Here is a 24113-nt window from a genome sequence, read left to right on the forward strand (position 1 = left end):
CTTTTATTCCTGTCTCTATACTTGCAGAATAGATGTATTCCTTGTTTTATAATAAAATGATGTGTATTGAGTGATAGATGTTTACACAGCAATTTTTAAAGATACAGTTCCTTTTGTGCTTGGGAAGAAGACTGCCTTGTAACAGAGTACTGCCTGAATCCTGAAGCGTAATCATTTTGGGTCATCTTCAGACCTGCAGTAATAAAGGCCTAGTTAAAATTTCAGAACTGGGGGACTGTGCACACAAGTATACATAAATATAGCAATTGTATCAAAGGATAGCAATGTAAACTGTTAGACCAGAGGTGTCCAACCTTTTTGAATGTGGAGCCAGATCACGAACTTTTTATCACCCAGTGGGCCGGCGAGCCGTATTCAAAGACATCACAGGAAGTGGTATCATATCAGGAAGTGATGTCACATGACCTTTGACACCAATGAGGTTGCAGGGGTTGTCATGGTGCTGGTTGACATGGCATGCATGCCCGGGTTGACCTGGTGCTGCAAGAACCGCTTGGCTACAACTGGGTTGACCTGGTCCTGGAGAAGCCGCGGGGCCAGACCGGGGTTCACCTGGGTCCTGCCTGGCCTGCCGGTGCCATGCCTGGGTTGACATGGTGCTGCAGGACCCGCCTGGGCTGCACCGGCCAACAGAAGCTGCGGCAGAGCCGTGTGCCACTCGGGACTGACCGGTGCAGGCTTGTCCTGTCCCAAGCAGCACATGAGAGGTGGCCCTCTCAGGGCCTCACGCGTGGGTGGCCGGGCCTGGAGAGCCGCAGCATCCGGGTGGAGACTGCCTGGGGGAGCAGGCGCCGCCTTGCTGTGGGGCAGGGCAGTGGGGCTGGCTTGAAGCAGCCGCTGTTTGGCCTCCCACGCAGGGCCACTCCCCCGGGCTCTGCGGGGGTAAGCAGCTCCCCTCTCCTCACTGCTGGCTGGGGCCCACGGGCCAGCCCTGCCCGCCTCACCGTGGCTCTGCACTCCACCGCCATGGCTCTGTGCTCCACAGCGGCGGCTCTGCGCTCCGTGGCGGCAGCTCCGCACCGCCGCCACCGCGGGCCAGGTAAAATGGCTTGGCAGGCTGCATGTTGAACAAGCTTGTGTTAGATGAATAGGTGGCTATGTCTGCATGATTCTGTATGTTTACAGTGATTCTGCATAGTTACTCTAACAGGCACATAGTGCATGTTTACACTAAGAGTATAGTGAAATCACTATAACTTTAATCCCATTTCATTTAGGGTCAGAGTTGGGATGATTTATTGAATTTGTACTGTTCATGCACATGTAATAGTTAGAAAAGTGCTTCATTTATCACATTCTGAATAGCAGCACCCACTCCTCTTTAAAGTGGCTATGAGCATATTTGTCTGTATCCTAGAGGCTGGCTTTTCTGCAGTGTAATTAATACCTTGAACAGGCTGCAAAAATATTGAAGTGGGGTAAAGCCAGGACCTAAAATCAAGACATAGGTTTTGTTTTAAATCTTATATATTTTGTAGTTATCACAACATGGTGTAAAGAAAGGTATGTGTTTTATAAAATGCTGTACATTATAAAATGATCTTTGTAAAATAGTTGTGCATATCTTGATTTAAGTCTTAGTCACTTCAATAATAAAACAACTACAGTTGATATTTTACCAGCAGTTTCATGATTTCATGCTGTGAACTGACATAGATAGCTTTAACTGGATTAGCATTAATTTAGCATATCTAGACAATTTTCTTGGCTATTCATTGCTAAAGTAACTCTTGAACATGTCTTTAAGAGCCTGTTTTCCTTTTTGATTTCATTGGGTTGCAGTATTTCCTCAGTCCTTGAGAAAAATTGTATTTTTCTCCAATAGATTTTCACCCTTACCGTGAGGCAAAAATAATGTTTCAATGATATAATGTCTGTAATATGGCTCAGTCTTGTTTATTTCATTGACATAAATATCCCAGTATTAGAAATAGGATTTAAAGTTATTTCTCTAATTTGGCTTTTTGCTTGACTGTGCAGCATGCTCAAAATACTGTAATTCTCACCAACAGTTGCGTTTTAGTTTGGGCATGTATGGGATAAATAAGATGCACACATCCAAGAGCTCCATGCCTCAGATGCAGTACAAATCACTTAACTGGGTTTTATTCCTGGAGCCAGTTAAATTCTGTGATGCTTAAGGCTAGGGACAGACATTACACATAAACCGGTTTAAGTGATCAGAAACTGGTTTAAACCTGTAACAGAACAGACATTCAGTTCACATAAACCAGTTTCAAAATAGCCAGAACCAGTTTGAGATAAACCTCATTGAATGTCATATCAGACTTAACTGATTTGGCTTAAACCGGTTTATGCAATGTCTGTCCCAGACCCCATGCTAGTTTAAGATAAACCAGGCTCCCTCAGCATCCCAGCACGCTCTCTGGCCTGGGCATGGCTTCCCCCCTGTGAGTGTGGAGCTGCAGGCACATGACATGGGGCCCTGGGCATAGAAGCGGCTGGGCAGGTTGCGCAGGGCTGTGCTCCTTGCCCCCCGCTCAGCACTGGCTGCCTCTGTTGCGGCTGCATGCTGCGCACCTCCAGCTCCGCACTCACAGAAGGGAAACCCCGTGCTGGATTCTGCAGGGAAGCTGGGGGCAGGGCTCCCTCTACTCCTGGCACAGTGTGGGGACCTGCATGGCAGGAAACAGTGGAAGCAGCTGGCTTCAGCATGGGGCTTCCCCTGCTGCGAGTGCTGGAGGAGCAGAGCCATGGGTATGTCAGGCTCTGCTCCCTCCCCCCACACAGTGCTGGCTGGAGCTGCACCTGCACCAGGCATGAGCACCCCGACCTCCCCACCTGCTGCTGCTGCCAGGCATCAGGGCCTGCATGCCATAGGGGGAGTGTGTGGGGGTCCCTACACCCCTCACCCTCCCTCGCACTCCATACACACCCACACCCTGCCCAGCTGAGCTTTGCATTCCTGCTGCCCCTCTGCGGGGAGGAGGAGAGGGAAGAGTTCCCCCCAGCATGGAACAGAGCCTCCCCCTGCCCTGGAGGGGGGTGGAGGATTGTGGGGAAGCGTCCCCCTCTGGGGCAGGGCAGCATCCCATACAGCATCCCTTCCCTACCCCGTAGCAGTGGGGGAGAAGCAGGGGAAAGAGTCCCCCTCTTGGGCCAGGCAGTCTTGCAGAGCCTCCCTCCCCACCCCTCCATGGGGGCAGGGAGGAGAAGGGAGAAGAGCCACCCCCACCCAGCACCAAACAGGGCTCCCCTCCCAGCCCTGCAGTGATGGGGGAGAAGGGGGAAGAGTTACCCTCTGTAGTTGGGCAGCTCTGTGTGCTGGGAACCCCAACTGTCGGGGAGCCGCTGGGGTGGGTCTGCTAGGGCCTGACTGTGCTCCCCTCAGTTTAGCTTCCCTGTGGAAGGGAGGGCTGCTCTAGCACCCCCGGGCTTCTGGCTTGAGCCACTGCATTCATGTGCCAAATGTCTATCCACTTGCAAACTGGTTCACTCTCTGCAGGTTAGACTAACCTGCAAAGACTGAATCAATTCAGGCTCAGGCTTTTTGAAGGTCTGTCCCTAGCCTAAGAGTTTCCATTTGCCCCAGCCCTTAGACCAGAGCTTTCCAAACTGTGTGCCGCGACACATTAGTGTGTCGGTGGCGGTGTGTAGGTGTGTCGCGAGAAATGCAGAAAATTTTGCGGAAGGGCACCACGGAGCTCCCTTACTCGCATCTGCTTCCCTTGGCCCCTCCCCCGGAACTGAATTACTGTGTCGCGAAATGATGCATGTCTAAAAAGTGCGTCACCAACATTAAAAGTTTGGAAAGCTCTGCCTTAGACGTTTATAGAGAATGTAAAGGCTTGTCTCTCCTATGCTTTTTCTGGAGGTCTGGGTAGACCTAGTTGGTAGACTTCAGTATTTTGCTAGGGATGGGCTAAAATGAGTACAGTGGTTGAAACTCAGCCTGAAACTGATGTCAGAAAGAGGTACTGTGGCCAAGTTTGGTTTTTGCCTTCATTTTTGAGGGAGTTTGCCTATCATATACTTTTGATCTTGGATCTGTCATTGCTTCTGATATCCTGGATAGTATAATTGGCTAAAATTGCCTTTCCTCACCTATGTCTGGTTAGGTGCTTACACTCTTTTGTTTCAGATCTAAGCCAAGCTACAGTAATTTACAACTTTGTGATTCCTCAATCAGATAAATTATTTTAGAGTGCTGTTTGTGGGGCTACTCTTTAATATATCTCAGACAATGCAAATGGTTCAGGTGGGGTGTTCAAGTCTGTTTAGTCTTGGAAGCAACTAGGAATATATTACAACAGCTTGTCTAACAGCTGTGTTGGGTGTCTTGTAATTGAAGTACTTTCATATGAATTTCATGTCTGACTTGGGTATATAAACCTTATAGATTAGGCTAAGAGGTTACCTGTCCCGCTGAAAAACTGTGGCAGTTGAGCTTAGCTGAGATGCTCAAGCTAATAGATCTAAACTTCTGTGTGGGTAAATGAACAGTTTCAAGATGAGGGAAAGGTTTCGTTGGAACCTGCTCCCTGGGCTGTTTTGTTTGTTAATTTTGTATATCACGAGGCCATGATGCAAGGTGAATTTTTTCACCAGACATCTGAGTATAAGGTGTTGATTAGAGAAAGTAGGTAAGGAAATTCTTTTGGGTATTGTGCTTTTTCTTATGCCTTTTGATGTGCGATGTGTGTGTCTGTGCACATGCACATCCGTTAGTGAATGTTTAGAGTTAAGGTGCACAGAGTGCACTTTAGTATATTTAATAAATCTGTAAAAGTAAATCAAGTTGCTTAATAATTTGCATCAGTGCAAAAATACTTGTTTTCTAATACCGTGGTGGATAAAAGTGAAACAGATATCTGGCTTTTTGTTTTAAAAAAATCTGTCCACTTCTCCCCACAGTTTTGTGTCATCCACAGACTTGGACAGAATACACTTCACTCCCTCATCCAAGTCGCTGATGAAGACATTGAAGAGTATCGGTCCAAGGACCGAGCCCTGCGGGACCCCACTGCACACCTCCTTCCAGGTCGATATCGACCCACCCACTACAACTCTCTGGGTGCGACCCTCTAGCCAATTCGCCACCCACCGGACTGTGTAGTCATCCAAGTCACAGCCTCTTAACTTGCTCACCAGTATGAGGTGGGATACCGTATCGAAGGCCTTCCTGAATCTAAGTAAACGATGTCAATGCCTACTCCTGCGTCCAGGTGTTTCATAACCTGATCATAAAAAGAGACTAGATTAGTCAGGCATGATCTACCTGCTACAAACCCGTGCTGGTTTCCCCTCAGCATAATTTTTCCTGCCGGGCTCTCGCAAATGTGAGCCTTGATAATTTTTTCAAAGACTTTGCCTAGGATGGAGGTGAGACTGACTGGCCTATAGTTGCCTGGATCCTCCTTCCTCCCCTTCTTGAAAATGGGGACCACGTTGGCCCTTTTCCAGTCCTCCGGGACCTGGCCCGTGCACCACAAGTGTTCAAATATTCCCGCCAGTGGCTGCGCAATGACGTCAGCCAGTGCCCTTCAGTACCCTCGGATGGAGCTCATCCAGGCCTGCCGACTTAAACGCATCCAGTTTCTCCAAGTGCCTCTGCACCATCTCAGGGTCTACGCTTGGTAGTCTGGTGTCCTGCTGCTGCCTCTACAATCCCAGTGAGAGCCTTGTCTTGCCCCTCGCTTAGGAACACTGAGGCAAAGAACTCATTGAGGAGTTCAGCCTTGTCCCCTCTGTCCGTCACCAATTGCTTATGCCCATTTAGTAGAGGTCCTATTCTACCCTGGGCTTTCCTTTTACTCCCTATATATCTAAAGAACAATTTTTTGTTATCCTTAACTTGGGATGCCATCCTCAGCTCCATGGTAGCTTTGGCCTGTCTAACTGCCTCCCTACAAGCGCTTAGATGGGACTTTATATCACTAAAATGATTAGCTACACACAATACTTAAGCAGAAAACGTTATTACCAAAACTTTGAACAAGTAGGATTTATGCTCAGACCTTTCAGTACAATTGAAAGTTGATCTTTTTCTTTCTCTTTCTCTTTCTCTTTTTCTGTTTTTTTCAAGCTGTGGGAAAACAGTTCTTATAAAAGCTTGATCATATCCCAGATGACAACATTCAAATTATAACACTCATCAGTCTTAATAGCACCATAGGATGTCTCATGCTGAGAAACAGAGTAAATTAGCCTGCAGTGAGCTCTCTGCTGCCTTGGCTAGGCCACAGCAAGTGGCCAAATAAACTCATTTAAAGCAGGCTCAGGTATCTCTATGCAGCAGAAGCTTTCAGTGTAGAGCTACTTGCAGTGCAGAGTATATGGTAGCAGGTTTTCATATTTTGACTTGGCATGGATTGTCAGTAATCTAAACAGAATGAGTTCATTCCAACCAGTTGTCTTGGAATTGCTCTGGAATTTGCTGGGCAGAACCCTGCCTGTTTCTAACTGTGTGAGCTTTGATCAAAGAGAGTATTTGTTGTTTCTGTGAGGGATTTTCCTGCTCTAAGAAGGTGATAGCTGGATAAGCATCAGTTATTTGTATGTCTATGGTTATTATGAGTTTGGTAACATTTCCTGTACAGCTTGAGATAAGGTGCTCCTCGTCTTGGTGCCAAAACAGCAGTAGTGGAACAGTTCATCTGCTTGTTCATATGAACATAAGGAGCAAACCAGTAATCTCATATCAAGTGAACATTTTGAGAAGTGTGTAATAGTCCCCTTTCATAGATTCCAAGTTCTTTCCTGTGACTTCTCCTGAGGTTGTGGCCACAAACAGGCATTGGACTTGTGCCAGGAGAAAAGCTTTTTTCCTGGCAGAAAAAAGAGAACTGGCTCTTCCACAAGAAGTTAGATCAGTTACTTATGAAGATAATGTTCCTCCCCTCAGTCTAGCTTGAATAGCTGTGCATGTCCCTCGGCTGTGGAGGATACCCAGTATTCCACAGTCTTCTGCTCTCCCTCCTGCTTTTCCTCCAAGGAAGAGGGAGGGAGGTAATGAGTGCACTGATTCCCTGATAGCCTGCCCAGGGGAATCCTTGCAGGGACCTTGCATGAGAAGATCTCCCCTTCCTGCCAGTCAAGTGATGTGGGGAGAAGGGGGTGCAGGTGGCATTCTTTTGTGGCAGGAACCTCCCAGCATTGGCCTCCTCTCTCCCCTCAGTTAGCTGGTCAGCAGGTGGGGGGTGCGTTCTCTTGTCGCTGGGGTGGATGGCCTGGAGGAGTGCTGGGGTAACAACCCTCCTGAGGGTTCAGGTCGGCTGTTGCTAGAACGTGTGCAGAGGGAGCAGAGGCCCCTGTGTAGGGGCATCTTCAAGGCAGGAACCTTCTGTGCCCCCCACAATCTTCTGCATCCCCCCCAGGTGTGCAGGGAGTGGGAGCTATTCTCCTGCTGAGGTGAGGGGGGAAAGGAAGGGAACTTGGGGGTTTCTACCTGGGAGAACGACCCCTCCTCCCCAGTCCCACCAGTCAGTTGATTGATGGGAAGGGGCGTCAGGTGGGAGCATTCTTCAGGGGCTGAAATTGTCCTGGGGATGTGTGGCAGCTGCTGCTTTTTCTGCAGCTGCCAATTGACATCCTGTCCCCTTCCCAGTCAGGGGAGAGGTCCAGCTGTCAGTTAATAGGTTCCTCTAAGGGTATGGGGTGGTTGAGGGAGCAGCCTAATAGTGCCCCTGGCCAGAGAGCTCACCAGCATAGCTCTCCAGCTAAGGGGCTAGAATGCATCTATGCTCTTGCTTCTGTCCTGTTTTTCTATTTCTTTACTGTTCTAGAAATGAACACCTGTCCATGGCCTGTGTTGAAGCAAACACTATGCTACAGAAGACTAGATACATTCTCAACTATGGAGTTGAGGGAAGTTACTAAAGTGCAATAGAAAGAATTGCTAGTTTTAGTTCTCTTCAAGATCAGGTGGAATTCAATAACCTTGACAATGAATGTTCTTTCCCATTAAGAGGTATCTATTTTATGTAAATTTCACTGTTTAAACCCAAATAGTATAGTCTGTACACAAAATTCCCATTATTTTTGGATAATTTTCCAAGTGTAGAGACTGTAAAATTTAGCTCATAATAGTAAATATGACCTGTGTGGGTAATTACATGTGATATAAAGTTGCAGTAGCAGGAAGGCTTTAGGGTCAGGTGTAACATGCCAGTCTAAATTAAATTTGTGTTCTGAGGATAAACAAAAAAAACCCAAACCTTCTCCAGAGCTTTAAATCCAGCACATTTCATCATGTTATATTTTTGTAAACAATGAGATTTTTAAATTTAGAAACTACGGCTTCAGCAAAATGAGTATATAACGAAGCACAGGTATAGTTATATTGACCTAAACAGAACTACTTCTGTATGCATGTTTAAATGCACTGCTGGATTTGGGGGTAGTGATTTCAGTTTTGAGTTGTTGTTTAGTCAGATAACTGGTTTGAATTTACAGCCATTTCTAGATCAAGTTATGGCCCTGTATTATAATTAATTGATTGCTGTGTAGAGCATAACAGATTCTTAGTATATTCATCAACTTTGAATAACATGTAGAAAACAGAGGGAGAATATCTTCAACAAACTACTGATAACCCAGTGTTTGAGTCACCTCAAGAATATGCTGATTATTCTGTGAGATGGAATGCATTTTCTGTTTTTATGCAAGGATTTTATTTTGCACAAATGAGACCAATAACTACAGTGAAAGTGGCCAAAGAGAAAACACTTAATTCTCTGCAGTTACAAGACAGTGTTCATGTACAACAGTGATCTGTTGTCTGCATAACCATATTGTAATTGTATTATGATCTGTATTGCCCCCAAGTGGGAAATCAGTAGGGATACATACACATTGCTTTCTAGATTTACATAAACTTGATAACATGCTGAAATTAATTCTAAGCAACCACTTTTATTTTATAGCAACTTTCATTTCTGTTGTACTGAGTTGAATTTGGTAAATTAACGCAAATTCCCATGTGTCCAAGGTGTTATAAAAGTCCAAGAAGCCTATAAAGTTCAATGTTTATTTGACACATTTTAAATAAAAATGTTAAAAATGTGTTTTACAATTTCATTCAGTGTGTGACTTCCACTTAAATTTGCATTGTTGAAATGATTAAGAGGTTTTCCTGTTTAATTCTGAATTGATAAAATATAGCTGGTGGCAGCAGTCAGGCTTTAACCTTCCCTTTTAAAATGGTTCTTCTAATTCGGTCGGTATTTATTTATAATTATATTATGCAGTAGGCGGGCTTTAGGTTTCAGAAAAAGCCAAATGTTTCAATGTTTCTTCACTTGAATGACATACTGAAGACTTAAGATCTGCTCTATGGAGGGAAAACAGGAGAGAGAAGGGACTTAAATACTAATTTATTTCCTCTTCTGACTCATTTTATTCTAGCAAAAAAAAAATACATAAAACTATTTCCCCCTTACATTAATTTGCTGTTAATGCTTAAAGGCTAATGCATTTAATATTTTCAGAACCTCCTCCTCTCAAAGGGTAATGTCTGCCAATCCATCTGAAGTTGTCAGCTTGCCTTAAAAATAAAACTTCCTCAAACTTATGAAATAGTTTTTTACTTCAGTTAAATTACTGGCAAACATTGGTGACCTGCAAGACTGGACTCTTGCCAAGTGCAAACTCTAAGTTTCTGTTTCGTTTGTACTTATAATTTCCTGATCTGTTATATGGTTCACTATGTGTGCTGATAGGTCAGCTGCCATGTGACGCATCTTCTTGGTTTTTTGTTTTTTTTTTTATTTAAATCACATAATTTCCTGCCCTTCAGTTGCTGGAGAAAGAGGAGGGAAGAAAAAGTCCTCTCCATCTAACACTCTGGGTATAGAAAGACCTGCACAAGCCCAGGTTCCAAATCATGTCTGTGCAGTAAAGTTATCATTACCGCTGTCTCTGTCTTTTTAATCCTGTGGGATTTTGAATTTCCTGTTAGCAAATCACTAGCTCTTTTTGGGGAAAACTTCTTTTGTCCAGATGGTGTCCATTTATGTTATCAGTTGGTTTACTGATAATCCTAATCTGGTGCTCATATACCCATGCACTTTCATTATTATTGAATGAGAACAGTAGTTCTCTGTGCTGTTTTGCTGTATGGTTAATGGCTTGAAATTAAGCGTAGCATCTAAGGGCACCTATACACTTTATGGAGCTCTGCTCCAACGTGTGCTAATTAGCATGCATCAGAGCAGATTTGATTAATCGAGTCTGCTGTGAGTCTGCTCGAGCCTGCTAATTAGTGTGCCCCAGCAGCCTCTGCATCACGTGTATTTAGTGTCTCCATGTTTCAGAAAACTGGTGGGGGTGCTTTAACTAAAGCTTGTCGAACGAGCTTTAGTTAAAGCACCCCGTCACCATTTTGAAGTGTGGAGTGCTGAATACACATGACCCTGCGCTTTAATTGGAGTGGCCCTGAGAGCCGCTGTAATTAAAGTGCCGCCCCACCCCCACTCCCCACCTTTGGAACAAATGTATCAATGCCCTAAGATATTACACTTCTCCTGTATACTCTATCATCATCTCTTCTTTCTCAGATTTTTAACATCTTTCTTCTATAATCTTTTCAGTTTACAGAGTAGTTTTTTCCAAATTATTGAGAGTGAAAATTGAGGGAGGTTGCTTTGTAAATACTGTTTCACCAGCATTTCCCTTTGTTTCAAGACTTATTCCTGTCCACTCTCGATAGTATGAGGAAATTGTCAGTGACCTTATCTTTCTGAGAAAAATCAGAGTGGAGGTTGTTGTCTATGTCTATATATAAATTGCAGCTTGGCCAGAATATCAGAAGTAAAAATAAAAATCAAGTTGTTTTTATTTAAAGTAAATCAGTGTTATTTTTCCTATGTTCTTTCTAAGTGTTCGCTGCATTTAGAAGGGGAGAAATAATGTATTAGGTATTGTATTATGTCTAAAGTCTTGGTGCAAATTTGAATTTTCAAGTCTTTTGAAGCTCTCTCCTTTGTCAGACATTAAAGTGTCCATAATTTTCTCACCTCTAGTAGTTTCTCCTTTTCCAATAAGTCCCATTTCCCCCCTTCGTTTTTGGCCTTTATTGAACTTGCCGTTGACTGCCACAAGCTGCAGTTTGTCTCGGAAAAGGTAAATAATTGGAATGTGGAAAGTTACAGGGGAAAAACAAAGACTTATTTAAAAATTTTCAAACCTCAGAAAGCTTGTTGCAGCCAAGCAAATGCTCTTGGGAGGGGGTTTTGGAAGGGAGCCTTTGGCTACCCTCTTCAGTTCCCCTGGAACTACACCTAAGATTTCTTGAGCCATGTTATTCTGCTCCTTTAAAGCCCTGTTACCTGGCAGAAGGAACCAGAGTGGCAATAAGGATACCATCCATGTACTGCTTGTTGTTTTTTAAAAATTAAGCTGTTCTTCCAGAGTACAATAACGACTGAAGGTGTCATTTGGTGTTCTAGTCCTAGAAGCCTGGAATCCTCAAAGATGCTTAGTCACTTGACTGATGCATAGGTACTTAACTCCCTCTGAAATCAAAGAGGATTAAGTACCTAGATACCCTTTGAGTTTCTTTCCAGTGTATCTAAGCTCCCAATTAGTCCTAATTTTTCTCAGTATTATTTGAGCTAATAATAAAGAACATACAATTGAAAGTAAATTGCAGGGTGCTTTTTTTTAACTGTGTATTCAGTGATCAAAACTAGTAATTTACATTAAATGTAAAATTGGCATCCCCAATACTTGTTCCTGTAATGCTGACCATTAAAAAACAGCATTTGAAAAAGTAGTGTTTGTTAATGTGTGTTTAAGGGATCTGTGCTAGCTGTGGCCAACGATTAAAAAGAAAAAAATGCATTTTTAAAGGCTTCTGCAACAGATTGTGATCATGTTCTTTGCTATCACTTTTACAGTGTTTCATTACCTGGGTCTGTCATGGAGACAGTGTTTCTTTATGAGTATTGAGCACATTCAGTTTTCTGTGAGATTTATTCCTTGTTTTCTTATCTGTATCTGTGGTTTACCTCCCCTCAACCAGTGCTGTATAATCTTGTCCTTCTTTTTTGCTTTCTTTTCTCAACTCTTTTCCTAAATTGTTCCACATATACTAGCTTGTAATGATAATATTCTTATACTAAAGTGTAGGGGTGCAGCAATAGAGATTTTTTGGGGGCCAGTACCCATAGCCGATTTTTAAGGAGGGATATTGGCTGATACTGATCTGATTTCCGATACACAGCCCAGCAGCTTGAAGAGCAGTATCCAGCTGGTAAGCCTTTTTGTGGTGGAAGGGGAGGGGGAAGGGAAGGGGCATGGGGGTGCAGATCAAGGCCCCTGTGGTGAGGGCAGGGGTTGGGGCTGGGGCGGGGCACAGGACTGAGTCGCAGCTCATCCAGAGGGTGCAGGGGGGCTCCCACAACTGCATGGACCCTGGAAGGGCGTGGGGGGGTGCATGCCTCCCAGATTTGTGCAGGGCAGGGTGGCTGCTGTTGTGGGCTGGGGCCAGCGCCAAGCTCTTCCCAGCGGGGGCTGGGTTGCACGGCGCTTGGTGCAGGAGGCAGCAGCTCTGGGAGCAGAGCTACGGAGGGTTGTAGCCACCCCAAAATTCACTGAGCCCCCCTTCCCATCACTGCCACCTGCCCTGAGTGCAGCGTGGGTCCCAACCTGCAGCAGCAGTTGCTTCACCCCACGCAGATCCAGGGGGCACATGCCCTCCTGGGGTGTGTGCAGTGGCAGGAGCCATTTCCCCCCCCCCCCCTTGCAGACAAGCCACGGCTCCACCCTGCCCCATCTGGGCAGCGCCCCCAGCCCCACTCCCTTTCTCATCATGGGGGCCTCCATCTGCCCCACCTTCCCTCTCCCACATTCCTTCCCCCACACCAGACTTACCAGCCAGATGCTGGGCTGCAAGCTGCTGGGCTGCACTCCTGGCCCCGTGCATGCTGCAACTGCTTGCATGCATGGGGCCTTTATCAGCCACATTATCTACCACATCAGGCAAAAAGAGCCAATTTCTAATATAGTCAGTTTTTTTTGTATCGGTGCCAATCCCCACCTCTGCTAGTGTACTGACATGTTCTTTTCAGAAGATGCATCTAGTTGTATTTATATCTATATCTATTTCTATATCTGTCTTCCCAACAAATCTATCCTGGTCACCCTGGAAGTAACTTACAGATTTTAGTTCCATCATTACATTTGGGTAGAGCAATAGCTCTGCCTGAAATAGCTCTCCTCTTCATTAAAAATTTTGTTGAAGTCGAATGCTTTATATTTTTGAATCAACAAATACCATCACTCATCTACATTTTTCACTCTTTAGTAGAACAGTTGTTTTTAATGGGCACATCTGATTTAATTTGTGAGACCACTTCTGAAATGGGTTGTTTAACTTGCCACAAGGCTTTTAAACCTGATGAGATTCCCTGTCTTAACTTTGGACTTACCTTTTCTTTAAGGAAGTTTGCCCATGCCAGTGTATTTAACAGGAGACTGTTGGGACTCTGAGAATTGAAAGCTGGTTTTAACACAGCCTTAAATACAGGTTTCTCCAGCTGCTTAGGACCAAAGTTTTCCAAGCAAACTGACTTGTTGAATTCTTACCAAAGACTTCAGTAAATGTTGGTATTAAATTCCTTTCCACAATGACTGAAAGTAGTCATGTATTAGGTTTGCTTTGATATGACTTCTACCATTTGTTTCTTAATTCTGCTTTAGAATACAAATTTCACTTCACTACAAGAGAAATTTTAGGACACAGTGCATTCTACCTCCTCTCGTTATCTCCCATTATTGCCATCAGTTAGTAAATACCAAAGGTGGAGAGAATGGGCTCATGTCACTCATTTCAAATACTGAAAAAGAAGATAGCTATATGTAATATTTGAGACTAAATTGAATAAAGGAAATTAAAACTTGCAGCAGTTGAAAGTTAAGTTCCGTGTCTAAAAATTATGGTAATTGGCATGTACAATAATAGTGTATTTTGCATCCCTTCTCCCCCGCCCCAAATAAGACATGCACCTTGTTTTGAGAATGCAGAAAAGAGATCTCTTCATGGTTGTCATGGCTGAAAGCCCATCTTATGGAGCAGGGGCAAAGACTACCCTTCAGCTCATTCACCCTCCCCTGGCTGCTCAGGTAAAAGCTAGAGTTTTAACCCCTAGAGTTTAGCTGTTGCTAAATTGGCTGAACAGCCAAAAATGACTGCCAATTTGACAGCAGCTATGAGAGGGTTAAAACTCTAGTTCTGACTCTGAAGAGTGGATTTCACCCCTCTTGCATGCTGGTAGGAGAGAAACACAGTCCTTGGCAGCCATGAGAGTATCTCCATGCTCCTGTTTGGTGCAGAAATCAGCTTATCTGCTTAAGAGAGAGACCCCAATTTTAGAGAGCTAATTATTTGGGGAAAGATGTGTGTGGTATGTAAGGAAATACAGTTTTAATATCTCTGTCTCAGCTATGTTAAAACTTCTGCTTGGACACTCACTTAGTTGCTGTGTTCGAGTCCTTTTACACTGGGCTTATGTGTTCTTAAACCTCCCTTGGTGTGGGAAGAGTCTAGTGTGTGCGTGCGTGCGTGCGCGCGCGCGCTCTGTCGCTCTCCTTCCCCCCTCCCCGGCACATGTTCTTTGCCCAGGCTGTCTCTTACCTGTTCGTAGAAATGGGACTTCACAGTCCAGCTGCTGTAGACCACCTGGATCAGTTCTGACACCCAATAACTTTTTTTGTACTTCATTTACCAGTGCTCCAGGCCTGTAGACAGTCCAGGTACAATTTTCTCTTTTCTTCAGAAACGCGTGACAGTGGAAAAATTAACTTACATTTTGTAAAGGCATTTAATAAAATTATTTTTTTAGTTTGGAAAGCATAAGAAATAGATGATAAAAACAGAATAGAAGCAATTGAAAAAATAATGTAATATCTCTGCTCTATCCCTGTCCTCTTCTCTCTTGAAGCTGCGGCAGTTAATGTTGCCACTGTTCTTCCTCTGACAAATTTCCAGGCCCTAAATTTTCAGACCCCTGGGGAGCTTGATGGGCCAACTTCATGCGACACAACCTTATGGGCCAGATTCAGCCCATGGGCCAATTAAGCCCCACTGCTTTTGAATATTTCTAGGATTCACCAAATCTCATGGTGACATGGATCTTTGTGTTCTGTGGCCCAAGTTATGGGATGTCTGTCTGTTTCCTGTAACCAGCTTCACTCTTCCTTAGCAGCTCCATAAATAAATGAGACCATTCTTTTGTAAAGGTGTACCCCTTTCTTCCATCAGTTTACCCCAGGCTCTTTTGGTCTTTTAAACCCCTACCCTGTTACTTCTGTTTCTTTGTTCTTTAGTTTGGAGAATATCCATTTCTCCTTTCTGTGAAGATAAATTTGGTTGAACTGGTTTTCTAACTACAACACCATCTTTTAACATATGTATGGTCAGCTAGAGACCGGTTAATAGCTTTTGTTTTTGTCCTGTAGCTCATTCCAGATAGTCATGAACCAGGGCAAAGATCTTTTCATTGTGTTTGATACAATATGCAATGAGGCATTTATCAATATGATTTCATAAAATTAACCAGAATTCTTAAATTATGAATAGACAGATTTTGCAAGTCATCATAGTTTCTGTCAATGGAGTTCATTTGCCAGGCTCCTTGAAAAATATGGTAATCTGCCCAATCCTTATAAAAATTAAAAAACCTTCACTTGACTCTAATGACCTGTCCAATTATTAGCTGCTCTTAGCATCTGAGATATTGTTTAGGAAGTGTTTGCTATATATACCCCGGGGAATTACAGAGTTATGCACCAGTGTGATTTTTGTGCATAAAACATATGACAGTGCATAATCACATAATATTGCATTATTTAACTCCGGCGGGCTCTGTGCTTCCACCTCCATGGGGCTCTTAGCACTCCAGCTGGGAGACCCATATGGAGACACCGTGTGCAGTTGTGCACGACTGGACAGCTGGTGAGTGGGGAGGGGAGCGCCTGCCTGCAGGAGGGGTTTGTGGGTGGGTGTGGGCCCTCCACCACATTCCCCCCCCCCATGGTGCACAGTCCTTGCTGCTGGCAGGCCCCTTAGGATGCTCATGGCTATGGCAAGCAGAGCCCCAGAGCGGCACAGAGCTGGCCCAGCCTACTGGCATGTGCCTTCAGGCCAGACTGGACTGGCTCTGTGAGTTTGACACCTGATTTAGCAGATAGTTAGGGACTAACCTTTTTGGCAGGCATGGCACATGTTAGTCCCACACCCTCCCTAAGTGCCACTGTGATCACCTTCATCTGAAATGTAGTTAGCTGTGTTAGCCTGAAGTCAAATAGAAGGCAGGGTAGATTTGCATTTTATGGACTAGCCAAAGCTTTCCTAGACTGAAGCTAACTTAATCAGATGTTGTGAAAGGTTGCTGTGTATAAGGAGGAGAGAAATTTGAATATAAAAACAGTAAGGGGGGATAGACGAGAGTTAGGGAGGCAAGCATGCATGCAATAAACCCACAGAAACAAAGGAGTTACAAGAGCTAATCCTGGCAATAGGATAAATCTGTAGTCCCTCTTTAAATTATACTTAACACAATAGAGTCTGTGGATGATTTCTTGTTCTGCAGTTTCTAATTTAAATCAGTTTTTAAAGGTTTGCTGCCTGAGAAGAGCCACCCACAGGTGGAATGTCCAGGGAAGTTAGTGTACTGCCCCAGGCCTCCGTGTCTTTCTGCAGCTGATGTCACATCAGTGCTTGTTTATTGTATGATGTAGGAATTGCCCTCTCTGTCTGGTGTAGACAGCAGATGGACACTGTGAGCAGATGATGGCATATATAACATGGGTAGAATTACAAGTGAATGAACCAGGAGAGATGATACTATGGCGTGATTTTCTGCCTAGGCAGTTTTACTTACCTGGCAGGGCAGATGCCCTTCTTCTCGGCCTTGAACGGCTTGGTGTAGTTAGAGGGTGAAGGCCTGTCCTTTGCACTGCAGGCAGGCTGAGTCCTTCAAGAGTCTACAAATTTCAATGTAAAGAAGAGGAGACCTAGAGGGGACTTAAAAGCAGCCTTCAACTACCTGAAGCAGGGTTCAAAAGATGATGGAGCTAGACTGTTCTCAGTGGTGGGCGATGACAGAACAAGGAGTGAAGGTCGCAAGTTGCAGCAAGGGAAGTTTAGGTTAGATATTAGGAAGAATTTTCTCACTAGGAGGGTAGTAAAACACTGGAACAGGTTACCCAGAGAGGTGGTGGTGGTAGAAGCTCCATCCCTGGATGTTTTCAAAACCCGACTAGACAAAGTTTTGGCTGGGATGATCTAGTTGGGGATGGTCCTGCTTTGAGCAGAGGGTTGGACTAAACGACCACCTTGAGGTCCCTTCCAACCCTAACTTTCTATGATTTTATGAAATGCCTCCAAACACGAGAATCTTGGCTACACAATTTATGGTGACAGTGGGGGAGTGCTCTCAGGATTTTCCCCTTGCTTGCTCCTTTGGCCTTTTGGCTAGGGGCAAGTGAGACTAGGGAGCATCTGAACCCCACAATCTTCAGGCTTGGGGCTTGCATGTAGGATACCTACTGTGGATTTGGGAGTATCTGAAGCCCCAGGCTGAAGAGTCTGGGATGTAGGATACTTGCTGGTTGTAGTGCCACACATTCCTGAACCATTGAGCTCTGTTTAGTTGATATAGTTGGTAGGTGATTTGGCCTAAAACAAAATTAAAAAAAAAATTATAATCCATGTTATTTGGTCCAGTGATGATGTGGTTGATCCAGTCTGCTGCTCAGCTTCCTGCTTCCTGCCCTGTGGTTGCATCTACACGAGACGCTACACAACCATAGCGACAAGCTACAGTTACGTAGCTCGTCATTAAGATGACATAGCATTGGCAGGCACAAACTGTGATGTCGACGTTACAGTGCCAACCCATGGGCCACCAAGACTGCACAGTAATGGCTGTTACTGCGCAGTCATTTAGTACTAAAGCAAGTACTAAATGACTGCATGGTAACGACTACACAGTCAGGGGCACAAGGCGATGCACTCTGTGTTCCCTGGCTAATCGAGTCTGCTTTCTGCTCCCCCCATCTTCCACTGTTCTGCCTGTCTCCTCCCCAATTTGCTGCATGCCACACATGCAGGCTGCCTATGCCACTCATGCCACAGTTTAGCCATAGCAAAGCTCCCCCTGCCTACCCAACAGCAGCAGAAGCAGTGGCATGGAGTTGTGTCCCTTGCTGCAGCCAAGTGGGCAGAGGGCACGTCGCCATAGCAGCATGGAGCTCCCAGCAGTGGTACAAGCCTCCCTGCCAAGCCCCACTCTGCCCTGCCACTTTGGATCTTGCCCCCTGGGCTTCAGAGGCCTGGGTTGGGGGAAGTAGGATCAGGGCAGAGAGCCTCGAACCCACAGTAGGCAGCCTGCATCCAGCTGCCCCCATGGGCTTCACTCTAGATGTGCTGCCTGTTGGGAAGAGGGAGCTGGGCTCCGTGCTCCACTCTTCCCCAGCTGCTGCTTCTTTCCACAGGCAGCAGCCAGGGCTTGGGTGCTGCTGCGGGGGTGCAGAGGACTGCAGACCTAGGTCCCTGGCCCCGTAGCCTTGGCAACTGGGGGCCCCCTCTGGCAGGGCTGGAGGGGGAGGGGGACTGTGGGCGGGGAGTGAGGAGTAACAGCAGGGCCAAGGAGGCTGTGGCATGAGAGTGAGGGCCTGTGGCATGGGAGTGGGGGGCAATGGCATGGGCAGGGCACTGGCATGTCCAGGCTGCTCAGCACCACAAAGCAGTGTCAGGGGACAGCCGCAGCTGGACCCACATCCTAGTGAGTGAAGGAAGCAGGGAGCACTCTGATTTTTTTCCATAAAAAACCCAAGATAAAATATCAAAATGTATAGGTATTTAGAATTTATTTTATTATAGTTATTGAGGCACTGGTAAACTTCCAAATTGCTTTAATACTGTAAATATACCAATAAAACATTGTGTTCAATTGATACTTACATATATATAGTAGTATTTCATTTTACTCACGGATCTTGGGGTTTTAAATCAGAGAATTTATTATTTTTAACAGAGAAAACCAGGATCCGTCGTGATTATTGTGCTGTTTGTTCTTCAGTTTAAGTTCGTAAGGTTTTGGGAAAGGTACTTTGTACTCCAAATATAAAGTATTATGTTGATTATATTAATTGAGAAATTAGTTAAGTATTCTTTGGTCAGAAATATATATCTTGAACTGAAGTTTCATTGGATTTTATGGTTCTTAGTCATTTAAAGAAGTAAAATAAGAGTATGAAAATGCGTTGTTGTTTTTAATAAAGTGCTTCAAAAGGCACAAAAATAAAATGAATATTAACTACATATTCGTACCACTTCCTCTGATACCTAACTGCTGCTGATTCATATCACAAATGTGACCTGATATATATAACAGTAGCATTGTTTTTCTTTCTGGGTGGTTTAGCACATTTTAGATGCTTTGCTTCCTCCCAGTAACACATGGCAAAAGACCCCAAGCCATGAAAGCATTATAATTTATCTTCTCCAATAAAGAAGCTGCATAGAGGTAATTCTAGATCAATGGTTCTATAGCAAAGAGAAATGAAAGCTTAAGGGTGCAGACACATAACACACTTAATATGAAGTAATTTGCCCCAGATTTTACTCTGTAGGAAGGAGCAAATGATAGCTGACTTTCCTAAGCTAGGTTTCCCAAGTAGGCAGTATTATAGTACCTGGCCACTAGGTGGCAGGGAAGCCTGCGTCTACATTTAGCGAATAATGGTCTAGGGAGCACACTGGAAACAGACCTAGGACCAGTAAATCATCACTGTTTACACTGGTGTTTGGCTACTTCTCATTTTCTGCAGGGTAATCTTGCATTGGAGTTGAGCAACTTATAGTGATATAAGACTATGGGTTGTAAGGTTGTGGGTCATTCTACGCAAAAGTAAATGTGTTTTGTGTCCACATCCTAAAACTTAATACCTGAAGTTACTGACTGACATTTTTCCTTTTAACGACAGGCCAAAATATCCAGTAAAGATAAAATATTGATGACAAGTTTTACTCTTCTAGAATTTGAACTGATGTATTGGAAAGGGAAGAGGCCTTTTCATGGAGCCTAGCAGTAATGCAGTAAAAAAGCATGCTGATAATAAAGGGAAGAAAAATTTTAAGTGTCCTGCATGGGATTATTTTTAAGATTATCTAGAAAGAAGACAGTAATTTAATTTGAATATTCTGTATTGCTAAAGATTTTTTTAGTTTAATCATGATTTTTGTTCTGATTTTATAGAAATATTGAAAAAAGAGGGTATCCAAATTGAAGTATTATAGTTCAAATTGGCGACGTTGTTATTACATTGGTGAGCGCTTGATATATACTGATCATTAGTATCTTTGATTCTTTTTCCCCCATCCACCTATTAACCCAATTTTTAAGAATGTAATCGCCATAATATGCCTACTCTTTAATGGTTTTTAAAATGATTATTGCTCTAGCAGGGGGAGAGTAATTGCTGTCTTTTGTATTAAAAGACTACTTTCCAGTGAGATTTAACATGATCTCAGTGCATAAAGATCAACTATATGGGCTGCATGGAATTCCATAACTTTGTATTTTAGAAAAAGAAGTTTATATAATGTATTAATTTTTCTTTTCCACTCACAATTATGATTTTCTGCCTTTGAATTTGTTTAAAAAGAAATTTCCATTTCCTAGGAAGCCATGCTCTTAAATTCCAGTGTAAAATAGTTTGTCGTCATCATCTCAATTTTATTTTAGAAGTTAGTCTGTTTGGGAAATAATGTCAAAGATGTCTGCACCTTCCCACACAATGTTATTCATTCTCTCTCTCTCTCTCTCCCTCTCCCTTTCCCCACTTACTGTAAACTGGATGTGTCCAACTAATCTATTGCATTTTCAAGACGGCTAATACAGTATTCTACCATCTTTTTACAGATCTGAAGAGGGAAGCCAGTATTTGTCACATGCTGAAACATCCCCATATTGTTGAATTATTGGAAACATACAGTTCAGATGGAATGCTTTACATGGTTTTCGAGTTGTAAGTTTTCCTTTTTCATTTCATTATTATTTATTACTATTTGTTAAATAATGACATGTTAAACATGGAATCAGACTAAATTAATCTCATTTTGAATTTTATGCTAATTTTAGTTGTAGATTAAATTGATAATGTTCTCAAATATCAAGGAGTACTTTTTAAATACTTAACTTTTATACTTAAAATAGGTTGCATTGAAAATTCACTGAAAATTTAATTTTGTTAATTTCTTTCCTAAGAGGTATGGAAATCATTACATTTATATAATTAGACACAAATTGACCTAAATTTACTTCACAGATGGATTTTTTTAATTACAGCTGAAAACAGCAATTGGCCAACATTTTTTCAAAGCTAGGTTTCTAAGTATTGTCTCCTTAATTTGGTTTTTGGATGTGTATAGAAGTAGCCTATTTTTTAAGGATTGTTTTTGTTTCTTTGTTTTTGATTATTATGTCACCCTAAATGCTTGCCCAAAGAGCAAGAACTTAGTGTTTCAAAGAGATGCCCAGGCTTGGACTCTGACAGGCTTTAAGGGGAAGAGAGAGTTCCAAGCAGTCAACAAGTGCTTGGCAATGACCCCCTACTTGGTTTTGCCAAGCAGACTCGATGCACTAAAGTAGGACATTGTTCTTGGCATCCCAATGGGGCATAAAGTAGAAGGTGTGGTCCCTTAGGTATGTAGAGACCAAACTGTTGAGGGCCTTATAGGTCAAAACCAGTACCTTGAATTCTATACAGAAAACTACTGGGAGCCAGTTCAGATTCTGGAGCACTAGGTTACGTGCTCCTGACAAATTCCTCACCTTCCTTCCCTCCCCCCAGGATAAAGTGGACTGCCATGTTCTGCACCAGCTGCAGACATTCACCGAAGTCAGGCCCTTTTAAGAGCATATCGCAGTAGTCTGCCCTTGAGGTTCTGATGGTAGCTAAATCAGTCCAAAATAAAGGGTGGGGGGTAGCTTTGGCTCCTATTGACTTGAGAATTGAAATAATTCAACCCCTTTAAAAGCGTCGTCTGATTTTTAAGGTGTCTTAAGAATTTTGGAGCCTAACTTTAGGCACTCATTAATGAGGTTATGTGATGGGATGCCTATGATAGCAAGAAGCTAGAGTCAGTGGTGAAAATTCCTTCCAGTTTCTTGTATTTATGAAATGTTGGTCGTTTCTTATCAAAATGATAGCCATTGTTCATGTTGATGTGAACAAAGTCACATTAACAATGTTTTCCTTTCCTATTTTAATTTACAAAACAAGTTAATGGCCTTTTTAAGTAGTATTTCTTTGTGCTGAAAAATGTTTTCAAAATTGAAATGTCCAGGATAGAATGAAAAGGACACCAAAAATTAAACTTAAATCTTTAATGCATTTCTACCTCCACCTGCTGGTTAGAAGAATGTTATTCAGGAATGGGAGTGGTACAAAAGTATTTAATTTGTATACAGAAGCATTTCTGTAAAGGGGAGATAAAGGAAGGAACTATGCTTACAAAACAAAAATATAATAATATTTTTTAAAGTTCCTTATTCTAGGACATGGAAAGAAATACTTATTTCCTTATTCTAGAAAAAAGCAGAAATACTTTTCAGTGTTGGGTTTGATATTTGATAGGGTTGTATAGTGGAGACAAGAGTTGCATCAGTTTAATTGTGGAATATATGTTTGGGTCGTTAAGGGATAAGAGCAAAAGGGTAACATGAAAAATGTATGGAAATGACCTTCTGACTTTAGTTTGAGTTACTACTCATAACTTATGATGTAATGTTCTTTTCTAAGTTCTTCAAATAATTCCTGAGCATTGTGTTTCATTTTTGTACTGCTGGAATAAATAAATAAAAAACTCAGAACTTTACTGGGGCAGTTTATTTCTACCCCTTCATATGTTTGTTTGAAAAAAAAAAAGGTGGTAGGAAGAACTATTTTGGAAGTATGAAATCAGTTTAGGTATTGTTGACGTATGGAAGAGTAGACAAAAAACTTCTTAGCAATTTAAAAACCTTTTTACTCACCTGTCTCCATTTTTCTTAAAGTTACACAAAGCAAGTGTATTTAACAAAAAAGGGAAAGTGGACCCAAAAAAATGGATGCTTCCATTTCTAATCACTTAGAAGAGGAGAAGGTGATTAGGGACAGTCAGCAAGGGCAAGTCATGCCTGATTGCCTTCTATGTTGAGGTGACTGGCTCTGTAGATTCTGGGAGAGCAGTGGATCCTTGACTTCAGCAAGGTTTTTGATACAGTCTCCCACAACATTCTTGCAAGCAAGCTAAGGAAGTATAGGTTAGGTGGATAGAAAACTGGCTGGATTGCCGGGCTCAGAAGGTAATAATGGCTCAATGTCTAGTTCACAGCTGGTAACAAGTAGAATGTCCCTGGGGTCAGTCTTGGGGCTGATTTTGTTCAATATCTTCACCAGTGACCTGGAAGATGTGATGGAGTTGCAACCTCAGCGGATTTGCAAATGAAACTAAGCTGCAGGGGAGCAGTAGATACTCTGGAGGGTAGGGCTGGGATTCAGAGAAACCTTGACAAATTAGAGGATTGGACCAAAAGAAATCTCATGAGGTTCAATAGCGCAAAGTCCTGCATTTAGGACGGAACAGTCCCTTGCACTGGTACAGGCTGGGGACCGACTGGCTAAGCAGCTGATGTACAGAAAAGGACCTTGGGATTACAGTGAAGCTGAAAATGAGCCAACAGTGTGCCCTTATTGCTAGGAAGGCTAATGGCAAATTGGGCTACATTAGTAGGAGCATTGTCAGCAGATTGAGGGAAGTGATTCTTCCTCTCTATTCAGCACTGGTGAGGCTGCATCTAGAGTCCAGTGTCCAGTTTGGGGTCCCCCACTAAAGAAAGAATGTAAACAAATTGGAGAGGGTCCAGCGGAGAGAAAGAAAATGTTTAGGAGGCTGGGGCACATGACTTCTGCGGAGAAGCTGAGGGAACTAGCTTTATTTAGTTTGGAGAAGATAAGATTAAGGGGGGATGCAATAGCAACCTTCAACTGCCTGAAAGGTGGATCCAAAGAGGAAAGGTCTAAAACTGTTTTCAGTAGTGGCAGATGACAGAACCAGGAACAATGGTCTCAAGTTGCAG

General features: G+C 43.2%; 1 protein-coding gene across 15 annotated transcripts in view; it reads left to right on the forward strand.

Moving 5' to 3' along the window:
- The window catches only part of CASK (calcium/calmodulin dependent serine protein kinase), a 419258-nt gene that overhangs the window by 175354 nt on the left and 219791 nt on the right, over window positions 1–24113 (forward strand). For all 15 annotated transcript variants that reach the window (XM_019487242.2, XM_019487243.2, XM_019487245.2 and 12 more), the window contains exon 3: window positions 20913–21018. In XM_019487242.2, coding sequence (XP_019342787.1) covers window positions 20913–21018 — 106 coding nt within the window. The remainder of the gene's footprint in view (window positions 1–20912; window positions 21019–24113) is intronic.

The sequence above is a fragment of the Alligator mississippiensis genome, chromosome 1, assembly GCF_030867095.1.
Source record: "Alligator mississippiensis isolate rAllMis1 chromosome 1, rAllMis1, whole genome shotgun sequence".
NCBI classification, from domain to species: Eukaryota; Metazoa; Chordata; order Crocodylia; family Alligatoridae; genus Alligator; species Alligator mississippiensis.